The sequence below is a fragment of the Osmerus eperlanus genome, chromosome 20 (genome assembly GCF_963692335.1).
Source record: "Osmerus eperlanus chromosome 20, fOsmEpe2.1, whole genome shotgun sequence".
Classification (NCBI taxonomy): Eukaryota; Metazoa; Chordata; class Actinopteri; order Osmeriformes; family Osmeridae; genus Osmerus; species Osmerus eperlanus.
The window spans coordinates 3,020,871-3,034,888 of record NC_085037.1 but is presented as its reverse complement, the minus strand read 5'-3'; the positions used below and the strand labels follow the sequence as shown (position 1 = coordinate 3,034,888).

The window sequence follows — 14,018 nt, the reverse complement described above, 5'->3', positions numbered from 1 at the left end:
ATGTGTGTGTGACTATGTACGTGAATCTGTGCGTGTGGATGTGTGTGTGTGTGTACTGACCCAGATTGTCTCATTTAAAGCAACAGCAGTTTGGCAGGCAGACCAGGATGTGCATAATTTAACAGCAGTTAAAAGGACTATGTCCTTCATCCCTACAGATCTTTCTACCGACTGTACAGACCTATCTATAGACATCTCTACCTACAGACCTCCCTATCTACAGACTTCTCTACCAACAGACATCTCTATCTGCAGTTCAGAGCTCTGTATATACAGTACAGACCGTTATTTACCTGTAGACATCTCTACCGACAGACCGCTCAATCTACAGACCTCTACATCTACAGTACATACCTCTCTAGCTATAGTACATACTTTTCTATCTGCAGTGCAGAACTCTACCCTACAGACTTCTCTGACTCCAGACCTCACTATCTACAGTACATACCTCTCCATCTACCTACATCTGTACCTACAGACATCCTTCTCCTCTCCTCAGGAAAGGAGAGGAGAAGAGGGGAGGAGGAGAGTAGAGAAGTGGAGAGAGACAGGAGAGGAGAAAAGAGAAGATGGAGGAGAGGAGAAGAGGGGATAGGAGAATAGGGGAGGGGAGGAATGTGGAGGAGGAATATTGACCTTTATCAGAGTCCCATGGAAGACACTCTGATAAATTGGAACCAACAGTTGACATCTGCATGCTTATGCATACACTCATTCTCAGAGACACACACTCTTACACACACCATTGCACATATTCCTCCATGCTGCCACAAAGCTGTTGAAAAATACATATACTAGGTCTCACTCTGCTTACATCATGTCAACTGGTGCCTCTGGAGCTGGGACACACACACATCACACACACACCACACACCATCACACACACACCACACATCATCACACACACACCACACACCATCACACACACCACACATCATCACACACACACCACACATCATCACACACACACCACACATCATCACACACACACCACACACCATCACACACACACCACACATCATCACACACACACACCACACACCATCACACACACACCACACACCATCAAACACCCCACATACCATCAAACACACACGCATCCCACATACCATCAAACACACACCACACATCACAAACACATGCCACGCACACACAAACCATCACACACACCTTCACACACACACACACACACACACACACACACACACGCACGCACACACACACACACACACACACACACACACACACACACACACCCCACCAACCACAGACAGACCACACACAGCATACAGACACACACACATCCACACCAGACACGCACATAGAGACACACATACCATTACACGCACACCCGCATCACCAGGGCAGCTTAGTGTTGAGGTCTCCAGTGCAGGGCCACCTGGGACCCAAACTGCTGACTGGCCACTGTGGAGAGCTGAATGAGGTGTGTGTGTATCAATAAGGACGTTGCTCTAATAAGCTTGCATAGTTGGTGATGCAGTGGCCTTGTCGTTGTGGGAAACCAAACGGATGTGTAATTTGGTAGTGGGCAGATGCAACTGTTCTAGGACATTCATCTGCTCTGTTCACACACACACACACACACACACACACACACACACACACACACACACACACACACACACACACACACACACACACTCCTGCAGTGGACACAGCTCTAAGTGGAAAGGTGCATCATCCAGTATGTTTATGTTCTTGGGTGTGTTAGCGTGATGCAATTACCCGTGTGAGTGAGTGTATTTTTTGTGTGTGAGGGTGTGTGTGTACGTGTGAGTGTGTATGTTCGTGTGCGTGTGAGAGAGTGTATGTTTGTGTGTGAGCGTGTGTGAACACATGATTCTACCGAGGAAGGGAGAATCAATCTACCAGACTCCCTCTCTCTCCTCTCTTCTTCTCCCAAAAGCTGAGAAAGCAGTGGTCTGTTAGTTACAGACACTCACATGACCTTCTCACACACACACATACACACACTTGGCTTGTCCCTGGGCTTGGCTTGTTTGAAATAAGGTATATGTTAAAACCTGTATGTGTGTGTGTAAGCTTGAGTGTGTGTGTGTGTGTGTGGGGTTGTATGAGTGTGTTTACCTAAGTAGTTGCATGTGTTTGTGCACTATGTGTGGTGTTTCTCTACATGTGACAGGAGAGTGGGGTGAGTGGAAAGATGGAAAGAAGGACAGAGAGAGAAGGAAAGCGAGAGGGAAGATCGAAGGGAGGAGATCAATCTAAATGAATCTAAATGAATGGGTCCCGTCAGAGTGGGGAGCAGTTGCTAATAGGAACCCAACCAGGTATGAAACAGCCTTTAGCTGGCCTGGGGGGGCGGTACTTGGGCTAAAATGGGGGGGGGGGGCGAGCCAGAGGTGGGGGGTGGGGTAATGATATTCCGACGTCTCGGCCTCTTAGATATCCATTGAAACCAATTATGGACCCAAATTGAGTTTCGTCGTGGGGGGGTCACTCCGTTGGAAACATTAGGCGACCCCCCGAACATGCTGTTATCCCTCTGGAGATCCGCTGTAACCACGGTTACAAACACACGCTCTCGCATAAACACCGGTGTCCTATGCATGAATTTTGCCGGTGCCCCTTGCATCGCAGCTAATAACACCATCAATCATTGTGTTTATAGACTCACAAAGGAACTGTATAGCTTCATGTCTTTAAAATATTTTCGCACAAAATTTAGAAGCTATCCCCAACCTGGTCTGTATAACAACGAGATAGCCCCAAACATTGCGGGCAGCCAAAACATGAAGCATACATTGTGAAAAACCAAATAAGTGCCAAAGGGAAGAACCATAAGAGCATGTAGTTAGACAAGTTACAATTAAACAATATGAACCTCAAAAAGTGCAAGAGTGTACCTGTAGAAAAGGAATCAACAGTAAAATATTTCACAGCGAGTACAAGAATTTAAATCCATTACAACTAACCAACAAGAGCAACAAGTCTCTCAATAAGAGTCATTGTGATCCTGGAGGAAACTAGCATCAGGTCCAGCAAATCATTCCTAAGTACCGTTGTACTCCCGACTCACTAAGTGGTCACTACATAAATGAATACACTGTAATCCCTCGCCAGACCTGAATCATATTTCATATAAATCAGACATAAAAACATGATATCTTTATTCTCAAAGCAGTACAACAGAATCAAGTCAGAACATACGTATGTATTCCATAACATTCAGCTTTGGCAAATGAAATTCCCCAAATCACCGAAATGTAGTGAATGAAGTGTAAAGTGATTGTGTTGGGACTAAATGAATGACAGTTTCAGACGTACATGGTTTTAAGGTGACAGGTGAGATATGGCTGGTGCAGGAGGGGGGGGGGGGTAACAGTGTAGGGTGGAGCACCACCCTGGTTAGTGACGACACGGCAGGGCAGATGGGATGTGCAGCTCCATCACTAAGGCCCATACAATAACCATCTCCATGCATTGCCACCGATGCGATACATTAAATGTACATATGAAGCAACTACTTGATGCGATAGGATTTCCCCCTTATTACAATGCAGTGCCGTTTGACACAACACGATTTCAACACAATGCGACTTAACTCAATATGATGTGATAATAAGATGCCATGCAATTCAATATGGTACAGCATGATAGTTTGATTGTATTTCTTACAGCAAATTAAAAAATAGATAAATGCCCTTTTTTACCATTACATATTAGTTTCTCTAGTACTACAACTCAGTAATTTTTTATATTAATTTTTTTGTTCTAAAAAACATTTGCCCCTTCAACAAACAGGCCTTTTCACAAGTCCTTTGTCCAAAGTGCAAAAAAAAGTCAAAATCTCTTATAAAACCAGGTCTGTCCCTCGCCTTAAGCCAGTCCTTCTTTAAAGCTAGGTCTCTAGTTACACCTCACTCAGTCAACAAATATTCAGGGTTAACTTAAGAAACATAGTACTTTGTGTCAGAGCTACAGGCAGCAGACAGACGTGTTTGACTTTCAGCAGGTAGGCTGCCTCAGCGTCGAGCAGAAAGCTGTGGTGCCGTTTCTAGATGAACAAGAGAAATAACCAGTGGAGAGTCCTTGGGTTAGTCGTGCTGCCTGTGCACTTCACAGTGGCAAAGCATATTCATCGTCCTGATCACCTTTCTAAATAAATGGCACAAGGCCTCCACTACTAATTGAATATAAATAAATACGATTGGAAATGATGCACCTACAGCTGCGGCCAAATTGTATTTGGTGCACACTTTTTACATTTGGGCCAATCGCATTGCGAACTTCAGTGCCTGTGCACCGATGCGAATCGGTGAATCTTCCCGTCCCTAGAGCAGGGTACAAGACACAGGACTCTGCAGTACAAAGGGCCTCGACGTGTTCTTTTGACGGCGTGTTCCCGACTTCTTGTGATCCTGAAGCTGTGATGCTGTGAGAGGAGACGTGAGCGAGCAAGCTGCGTGTCTTGTTTTACTGAGCACAGTGCCCAGACAGCTTCACATTAGCCTTCCCCACACCCTAGGATATGACGTTCGAGACGGAAATATAGATTGTTCTTTTATGCTCGACTTGCCTGGCTGGCTATGATGCCCTGTGGCACTCTGTGTATCTACATCTTTCTCTACATAAAAGCTGCATAATGAAAGTTGTCCGGGTAAACAACATAACAATCGGTACTCCTTCACCCCTATTGACCTGACATGTTTTTCACCACAAAAAAAGAAGAATCCCCTCCACACCAATATGGTTGTGTAGAGAACACGTGTTGGTCTAAAACATCGTCCCAACGTTCCAGAACCTTCTGTTGGTTCTTTTGTAAATGGATGACCTTCCTGACCTACCATAACTGTCAGTGAACAGTGACTACAGCTGCAGGCCTTATGAAGGCTGTCTGATTGGGCAGTGGGATCACAGCAGCGAGGGCTGTCCAATCAGAACCTGGCACCTGGTCCTTCGCCTGACCACAGCCAGTAGGTCCTCACCATGCCAATGGCCAGTAGGACATCATCATGCCCAAAACCACGGGGGGGGGAGATGGACCTGGCTCCAGGTCCATCTTCATCACAGCAGCATGATGAGGAAGTCTTTACCTCCCAGGAAGAGAGGGGGAGAGGAGGCAAGGAAGAGAAATGAGGAGGAGGAAAGGAGGCTTCATCAGAACAGCTGCATGAGGAAGTCAGGTGACCAGTTCAGGGCGGTGTGGGCCACGGCCAAGGCTGCTGCCCCCAGGGTGGCAGAGATGCCCCACACTGCCATCCTCACCACCAGCTGGCTGCCCCCCGCCTCTGGCCCTCTGGCCCCCTGCAGCCCCCCGCCCCCCCTCCCCCGCAGCACCCGGTCTGGTCTCTGGAGCTGCCGGCTCCTCTGGAACGCCTGGTAGGATCCGATGGTGATGCTGGGGAGAGGGGGGGGGCATAAGGGTTAGGCCTTTAGGCAAGTCTCTTATGTTACAGGGTAACTGTCCGGTCTCTTTATACTGTTGCAGACCATTCTGTCATGTTATTACTGCACTGCGATATTATTTTTTCACCATGCCTGGTGGCTGAGATGTGGTGACTTTGCACTGGGCCTGGTGGCTGAGATGTGGTGACTTTGCACTGGGCCTGGTAAATACAGACCGTTCCTTGACTCTGACCACTGCAATACTGATAGAACTACACACCTCTGATGCTTGACGTTCTGCTGTAGCACCCTCGCTTTGTGAAAAAGTCTTCTCAATGAATGAATGATTTGAGCCCATGGCCTCTAGATTTGCAGTCCAGATCTACCACTGAGCTGTAACTATGCCAACATGCAGAGTGTTTGTACAGAACAATACAGCAGTGACAACAAGGGGCAACCAACATTAATACCACACACACATGCTCTCTCTCTCTCACACACACTCACCACCCCCTCCCTCTAAGCAGCTCTGCTGGCCCGGAGGGAGAGGGGGAGGTGTTGTGTGTGTGTGTGTGTGAGTGAGTGAGTGAGTGAGTGAGTGAGTGAGTGAGTGAGTGAGTGAGTGAGTGAGTGAGTGAGTGAGTGAGTGAGTGAGTGAGTGAGTGAGTGAGTGAGTGAGTGAGTGAGAGAGAGAGAGAGAGAGAGAGAGAGAGAGAGAGAGAGAGAGAGAGAGAGAGAGAGAGAGAGAGAGAGAGAGAGAGAGAGAGAGAGAGAGAGAGAGAGAGAGAGAGAGAGAGAGAGAGAGAGAGAGAGATTGTGAGTGTGTGTGTAGCCAGCTTTGTGCTTCTATCCCCCCGGCTGGGGGTCTGTTAACTGGCTAGCTGCCCCACACAAGGGGCCCACACAGCCTTTTACTGCATTGAACACGCACGCACGCACACACGCGCACACACACACACACACAGAGTAATATACAGAGTGGGATCATGGTGGGTGTGGCTAACTCACGCTCAGGTTCTCACCTGTTGCGAGACTGCAGCGCAGCACGCTGGGCCAGTAAGGAGGGAGGGTATTGGTTGAAGAGGCTCTGAGCTCGTCCAATCAGGAGCTGGTAGGGCAGGTCCTGAGGGATCTGGGACAGGAGATGGTGCACCATCGCCATGTCACACTCTGACTCCAGCACCTCCTCCTGACGATGTAGCACAATCTGGAGGAGACGAGGAGGAGGGGATGAGGAGGAGGGGATGAGGAGGAGTGGATGAGGAGGAGGGGATGAGGAGGAGGGGATGAGGAGGAGGAGGGGATAAGGAGGAGGGGAGGAGGAGGAGGGGATGAGGAGGAGGGGAGGAGGAGGAGGGGAGAAGAGGAGGAGACAGGAGGAGGAGAGAGGAGAAGGTATGAAAAGATGAGAAAGAGAGTGGAGGAGGAGAGAGGAGAGAGGAGAGGAGGAGGAGAGAAGAGAAAAGGAGGAGAGAGGCGGAGCATAGGAGTAGCGAGGAAGAGGGGAGAGAAGGAAGAGAGGCATTACCGTGGCAGCAAAGTAGATGGCCATGAGAGGGTGAGAGGCCAGGAAGAAGTCGTAGAGACGCAGCACGTGTCTGAACTCTGATAGGACGTGGCCGTACCATGTGATCAGCCAGCTCAGAGCGAAGATGGTGCCAACTTCAGCCCTGCAACACATCACCACCACCACCATCATCATCAAGTCATGGACTAACTCAGTTTGTATACTGTATTACAGGATGAACATTAATGTTGTACTGTCCCCTGCTGGTGGGACGAGGAATGACAGGACACGACAACGCTACGGATGAAGACGCTGAGAGGAAATGGTCATAAAAGTTACAGCTCTGCCTGTGAGAGAGTATGTGTGTGCGTGTGTGTTACCAGTACCGGGTCATGAAGGTGTGCAGCTCTGGGTTCACCTGCTCCAGGAGAGGCATCAGATAGTTGAGGATGTGTTTGGTGCTGTCCATGGTAGGATCCATGAAGTCCCTGGTGAGGAGAAGAGAGGGGCGGCCAGGACAAGAGGTTAGTTATGTGAATATCTTAAGTGTGGGTTTGTTAGGTGGATATTTTAGGTATGGGTTAGTTATGTCATTATCTTCCGTATGGGTTAGTTATGTGGATATCTTAGGTACGGGTTGGTCAAGTAGTAGGGTTAGGCGATATGACAAATACGGAGTCAGATGGCTGAGCGGTTAGGGAGTCGGGATATTAATCAGAATGTTGTTGGTTCGATTCCCGGCCGTGCAAAAATGACGTTGTGTCCTTGGGCAAGGCACTTCACCCTACTTGCCTTGGGGAGAATGTCACTGTACTTACTGTAAGTCGCTCTGGATAAGATAAGAGCGTCTGCTAAATGACTAAATGTAAATACATGGTTGATCTGCAGTGGGCTGAATGGGGTGGTTATGTCCTTCAGCTCAGATGCTGTTGTTCTCTGTGAGCCAATAGGAGACGTAGTACCGGAGGTGGTGATTGGACAGTGTCTCCACCATGGGTATGGCCATCCGCTCGCCGACCACCAGTAGGAAGGTGACGGCGATGTCGTGGAAGCCCTGGTAGTAGTGGAGCGGCGGGTTCCTGAGGAGAACGTCCAGGATGATGTCCACCAGCTGCTCCTGGAGAACCGCACGCTCCTCAGCACGCATGCCTGCAGAACACAGGAAGACGTGTGAAGAACAATGTAGAGAACCATCGAAAACATAGGATGAGAACGCAGCACGTGACCCCTGACCTTTGGGGAAGCGTCTGAGCGAGCGGCGCACGTCCATCACAACCTGGTTGTAGTCCTTATGGTTCTGCCTCACCTCCCGGCCTGCACAACAACAACAACAAACATGTTTCAGTCCTTGATTCCACATCACCTCCCAGCCTGCACAACAACATTAGCAACGTGACACATTACCACAGGGTTAGGTGATGATAGGGGTTATCATGTGTGTGTGTGATTATATGAGTTTGGGGGTGTGTGTATGTGTCAGTGTAAGAGTGTGAGAGTGAGCTTGTGTGCGTGTTGGTATATGTGTGTGTGAGTGTGTGAGTTTGTGTGTCTCACCAGGTTTGGGGGGCAGGCTGTAGATATTGACATTGAGCAGCTTGGGCCACACTTTCCTCCTGATATCATCGTTTAGGAGACCTCCCTCAGAGGCGGCAGCAGTCCTCAGGGTCTCAATGTCCACCGGGTCGCTGTCCAGAGCCTGCTGGATCTCACACAGCTTCTGTCTCCTCCACGACTCCGGCTCTGCAAACACATCAATCATCAGCGTCTAAAACCCACAATTCCTTCTAGAACACTAAACTCCTCAGCAACTAAAACGCAGAACCCCTTCTAGAACACAACCCCTTCCAAAACCCTCAGCTCCTAGATCACACAACCCCTAGGCTAGAGCATAGTACATCTCAATTTCTTGAAGATTTCATCATGGCCCTAATTTAACCCTAACTTATTCAATGCAATTCACCATCCCGAATAAAATCAAAGCGTCTGGGTAAACACCGCGTGCAGTTACAAACTACAGCACACTATTTGCTGGAACACAACATCTGCTCCTAAGAGACAGAGCCTCCGCAGGTTTGACACAGACTCAACTCCGATCCACGTAGCAGCTGTCTGTCCACCAGAATAGCTACCCTTTCTAACCGGCTATCTTTATCTTATTAAACCAGCTGTTTTATGTAACAAATTGTCCACACTGACTGACAGGCGGTTTTACGTGTATCCGTATTTATTCTAAACCCTTCCGCGTTGGGATGACTACCTCCGTGTCTTGAAGCGTGTCCATTCACCCGGCCATCTGTGCTCGACTTGTGTTTTTTTAACTTCCTCATGTCCCGTTACACCGACAACATTACCGACACCGATCTCTTGCTACTGCATCATACATTTACGTTGACGGTGGAAACATCCGTTTACGTGGTGGTCAACATTATGTTCCGCCTGTCACTGGAAGCGGCCGGCTGATTTCTCTTGTTGTGTGGAGTTGTAGCAACATATGATAGACAAAAAACAGTTGCGATGCTACAGCGCCACCTATCGTGCCGGAGCACACTCCCACCTCGATTATAAACCGCCAAAGAAGAAGAAAACATCACTACATTTCCCATAGTTCCTTACGGCGCCGTGCAAACACATTGTGCGTCATGCCATGCAAGGAAGTTCTGAATGACAGAAGGGACATGGCCAAATTCCAGCAACCGTTCATGACCCTCGTCTGAAAGACCATAACACCATGTCTCACTGACAGGTAAGTACCGTGGGCTGTGTAGCTGCATGTCAAAGTTTTGAAGATGGCGTTCTTGAAGTGTCAAATCATAAAAGTTATTTACAAGCTTGTCTTGCCCACTAAAGTAACTAGCGTTAGCAAGCTAGCTTTATGTTCCATGCTTTCTGCATGGCACTAGGTAGGTAGGACAACTAGGTAGGTCAAATAAAGTGATGGAAATGTTAAAACTGCGTGTAGTGTAGCTACAGTACTACGCCAACGGTGCTTGGTATTAGCTTCTTAAATAGCTACTTAGCCTTGCAGAGGTTTGATCAAACGTGGGCTCAAAGCTAGCCGAGTTAGATGCAGCCACAGATAGTTTAGACAGGAAGTTTTCTGTGCTTTACAGATGTTTGTGATGTTTGGTTCTGACCAGATAGTGGACTAGGCAGCGGTGGACAAGAAACGAAACATGCAGAGGCTCGTTAATCGAGGTGTGTGGCGGCAGGTGTCCGTCCTGCGGTCTGTGCTTTCGGGCTCGGCTGCCCGTCAGTCTCCTACCGTCGCGCCGCAAACTGGATCCCACCTTGCGCTTAGCGAACCTCGCTGGGTGAGGATATCCGCGGCTGCATGGACTTCGCCGTCGGCAGGGCCCCAGAAGACGGCCCCAGAAGACGGGCAGGCGGCCGTCCAAAGCCCCGAAGAGGCGGACCCCTTGCAGGACCACTCGGTAGGCTTAGTGCAGCGGTTCAAGAGAACACTGAAGCAGTACGGGAAGGTTATGGTCCCGGTGCACCTGCTAACGTCATCAGTGTGGATCGGAACATTCTACTATGCAGCAATGAAGTAAGGTCGCACACACACCAGGGGCCTATGTTTGTTTTCAAATGTGGGTGGGACAGCTTTTTTAACAATTGAGGATGCGGCAATTAAATATAATTTTCTTAATAAAAAGTAGGGGGGACAGATTTGCCGTTTTCAAAAGGTGGGTGGGACATGTCCCATGTATAATGAAACATATGCCCCAGAAACATACACACACACACTTTTTGGCAAGGCGTGAAACAAAGCCCTCTATTAATGGAGATTCTCTGAAGTCCTAATCTGTTGTTTGAGTCCTAGATTTTCTCTCAGTCACACCTGCTGGCCTACATAGCTGTCTGATTGCTCCATGGATTAGTGACATCCTCACCCTCCCACTTCCTCTGCTTCCTCACCCTCTCGTCACCCTCCCCTTGGCCCCTTCTACCTCCTCACCCTCTCACCTCCTCATCCCCTCACCCTCTTACCTCCTTACTATTTCACCTCATCATCCTCTCACCTGCTCAACTTCTCCCCATCTCAACCTCCTCATCTCACTCTCTCACCCTCTCACCTCCACCCTCCTCATCCTCTCACCTCCTTATCTCCGCACCCTCACGTCATCACCGTCTCACACTGTGCATATGTGTCCAGGGGTGTGAACGTGGTTCCCTACCTTGAGTACATTGGGTTTCCTGAGAGGCTGGTGAAGCTTCTGGAAAACTCCCAGAGTGGCTGTGCCCTGACTGCTTACGCCATGTACAAGGTGAGCTTACTGACTGGTTCTAGAGTATTCTAGTGGGTTATAGCTCAGGGCTCAAGCTTAAGGGCCCCTCGTTGTCCCGTGGCCAGTGAAAACATTTGGAAGAATGTAAATACATTTTGGTATGAGAGTTGGGGGAGGGAATAAAACTTCTAAAGTTCGAAGGAACGGCTATGAAAATGAAACTGACTGCAGGTTTTGCGAAGCACACACATTTCTTATTAAAGCTGCTTGAGGACATGTACACAAACACACACACACCCACCTATTACTAAGTAATGTTAGCTCCAGTGTATACCCAGCTAGACCCGTGAAAGTCTTCCTTAGCCTCAGGTTATTTTCTTCTGTCTTAACCCTTGTGCTGCCTTCGGGTCACATGACCCAAAGGTTCATAACGAACCATTGTTGTGTTTACCCAATTTTACCCAATACAAAAACAAATACAAATAATTTTCTTTTAACCTTCGCAATGTGGGGGGTCTGAGACAGCCCGACGGTTAAAAGAAAATGCTTAACTTTGTTTTTGTATGCAGTAAAGTTGTCGCAATATGACAGTGGGTAACAATGACTGATGGGTCAGAATGACCCGAAGAGAACACAAGGGTTAAGATGCTGGTTCGTATCATAGATGTATAGAAACGGTTCGTATTGTAAGGTGCTGGTTAGCTTTGGGAGTCTAGCTTTGTCATACGTCCTATTAGCATATCATGTATATTCTACAAATCAAATTTTTTTAACTCGCGTTGGCCCACTGCACTTTAGTACGTTAGGCAAATATATTAACCCTCGTGCTGCCTTCGGGTCACATGACCCAAAGGTTCATAACGAACCATCGTTGTGTTTACCCAATTTTACCCAATACAAAAACAAATACAAATAATTTTCTTTTAACCATTCCAATGTGGGGGGTCTGAGACAGCCCGACAGTTAAAAGAAAATGCTTCACTTTGTTTTTGTATGAGGTAAATTTGTCGCAATACGACGGTGGGTCACAATGACTGATGGGTCAGAATGACCCGAAGATAACACAAGGGTTAATAAGATTAAAAATGTTGGATTGTCAACATGCCTTTTGGGATGACTTAGGTTATATTTCGGGACAGTTCTGGTAGGATGGTGAAAAAAGTTAGTGAAGAGCCCTGCTAGCTGGTAATAGTTGGTTCCAGCGGGTTCTAGCAAGTTCCAACTGATAGTTCTTTTCTAACCCAATCCACTGTCTCCAGATCGCCACGCCAGCGCGCTACACCGTCACACTGGGAGGGACGTCCTTGTCAGTCAAGTACCTGCGCCAGCACGGCTACCTATCCACACCCCCCCCTGTGAAGGAGTACATACAGGACAAGATGGAGGAGACTAAAGAGAGACTACAGGACAAGATGGAGGAGACCAAGGAGAGACTTCATGACAAGATGGAGGAGACCAAGGATAAGTTCACTGGCAAACTGCTGGAGACCAAGGATAGACTTCATGACAAGATGGAGGAAACCAAGGATAGAATACATGACAAGATGGAGGAGACCAAGGACTCCTTCAGGAAAAAACAGGAGTAGAGGAGGTATGCGGAATACGACCCCATGACAGGAGCTGGATCAGAACACAGACATTGTTGCTTGGAAACGCTCCTCCCTGCTCCCCTGACTCCTCCCGTCTCACCTGTTGGCATGGAAACATGGCAGCTGAACAGATGACTGATGCATAAACGGAGTGTTACTTCACTCTGTTAGGTTCAAGGTTAGGGGTCAGGGTTAGTCCTGTTGTGGTCCACGTGTTGCTATCGTCACTGCAGAAGTCTCATTGTATCTGTGGAAGCTCATGTTATCAAGGATAGCAACTGTGTGTTTGTAAGGAGTTTTTTCCTCCCCAATGCTGTCTTCACAGTCGCCTTGCAACTTGTCTCTAACACACACACACTCTCTCTCACACACACACACACCCTGACCCCTAACACGCGCACACCAACACACAATCACACACACTCGCACACAACGACACCTGCTGCTTCCGTCCTTCCTCTAATCCAGAGAGGCTGGTCACCGGGTGACAGTTCCTTGGTAACTGTAACCATGGAAATGTGTTGATTGATGAGCCCTCCTATATCTCTGAAATAAAGACAAAATAACTGAGACTGTCTCCATGGTGATCTTCTGATACTGTTGTTCCATAGGCTGTCACCAGAGGGAGATGGTGGATGGGGGGAGGAAGAGGAGAATATTGGAAGAGAAACAGGAGAGGAAGTGGGGAGGATGAGGAGAGGGGAGAACTTAGCAAGCGCAGGGATAAGAAAGGAAATAAGCCAGATACTGTCCTTGGGCTACATTACCAGCTGTCTGTGTGTGTCCACCTCATCTACCGGAGTCACATGGGGAATTCACATGTGCGGAGGCAAGTTGCAATGTATTGACAATGAAAATGGGGATTAGTGAGGCACGAGGAGCTGTGAGAAGCAGTGCAGGCCATCAGGTTTAGGAGAGGCTGTTTAGGGCAAAATGACAAAACACACAAGCACATACACTTGGAAAATCTGTAGGTCCACACCACTGAAACACTTAAACCCACGCACACCTCTGAAACACTGATACACAGTCATTACTTCACAGCTGAAAACGCTTCTACACTCAACACTTGTGATTTGTGCGTTAATTGTAACTTTGAATCTTTTTTACAACCTGCCACCAACCTTTAATTATTACTGCAAACCCTGACAACGTTGTCGATATTTGCACGTCCTGCGCTGTCTCGAAGGAATACAGGTGCACCGAACCTCTAGGTATTGTGACTGCCGTAGGGCCCATGCAAGAACTGTTCTTCCTGTCACAAATATTTTAGGCGAAGCGGAGGCTGGGAGGAGAGAGTGTACAGTTTTACTGGAGTCCTTA

At 48.1% G+C, this 14,018-nt stretch overlaps 2 protein-coding genes across 2 annotated transcripts; one reads left to right on the top strand and one right to left on the bottom strand.

The window, feature by feature from the left end:
• Nucleotides 1-4,125: 4,125 nt before the first annotated feature.
• zgc:63863 (uncharacterized protein LOC393372 homolog) lies at nucleotides 4,126-9,342 on the bottom strand. The gene is made up of 8 exons (XM_062486476.1): nucleotides 9,135-9,342; nucleotides 8,432-8,617; nucleotides 8,111-8,191; nucleotides 7,840-8,026; nucleotides 7,264-7,365; nucleotides 6,899-7,040; nucleotides 6,393-6,577; nucleotides 4,126-5,383 (listed from the first exon to the last, which is right to left on the bottom strand). Exons 1-8 carry the CDS (start codon nucleotides 9,202-9,204, stop codon nucleotides 5,143-5,145), a joined length of 1,194 nt encoding a protein of 397 aa, XP_062342460.1. The 5' UTR covers nucleotides 9,205-9,342; the 3' UTR covers nucleotides 4,126-5,142.
• A 121-nt stretch (nucleotides 9,343-9,463) lies between these two features.
• fam210aa (family with sequence similarity 210 member Aa) lies at nucleotides 9,464-13,265 on the top strand. Its single transcript, XM_062486477.1, has 4 exons — nucleotides 9,464-9,620; nucleotides 10,015-10,424; nucleotides 11,034-11,145; nucleotides 12,366-13,265. The coding sequence occupies exons 2-4, from the start codon at nucleotides 10,051-10,053 to the stop codon at nucleotides 12,690-12,692; spliced, it is 813 nt and encodes a 270-aa protein (XP_062342461.1). The 5' UTR covers nucleotides 9,464-9,620; nucleotides 10,015-10,050; the 3' UTR covers nucleotides 12,693-13,265.
• The last annotated feature ends 753 nt before the right edge of the window (nucleotides 13,266-14,018 follow it).

Bases quoted from the DNA above. Each gene is read 5' to 3' on its own strand.
- zgc:63863 (XM_062486476.1), bottom strand. From the start codon at position 9,204: ATGAGGAAGTTAAAAAAACACAAGTCGAGCACAGATGGCCGGGTGAAT. The intron at 8,618-9,134 runs GTAGTCATCCCA...ATGTGTTTGCAG, and splicing joins ACACGCTTCAAGACACGGAG to AGCCGGAGTCGTGGAGGAGA. The intron at 8,192-8,431 runs GTGAGACACACA...GTTGTTGTGCAG, and splicing joins CAGCCTGCCCCCCAAACCTG to GCCGGGAGGTGAGGCAGAAC.
- fam210aa (XM_062486477.1), top strand. From the start codon at position 10,051: ATGCAGAGGCTCGTTAATCGAGGTGTGTGGCGGCAGGTGTCCGTCCTG. The intron at 10,425-11,033 runs GTAAGGTCGCAC...ATATGTGTCCAG, and splicing joins TTCTACTATGCAGCAATGAA to GGGTGTGAACGTGGTTCCCT. The intron at 11,146-12,365 runs GTGAGCTTACTG...CACTGTCTCCAG, and splicing joins CTGCTTACGCCATGTACAAG to ATCGCCACGCCAGCGCGCTA.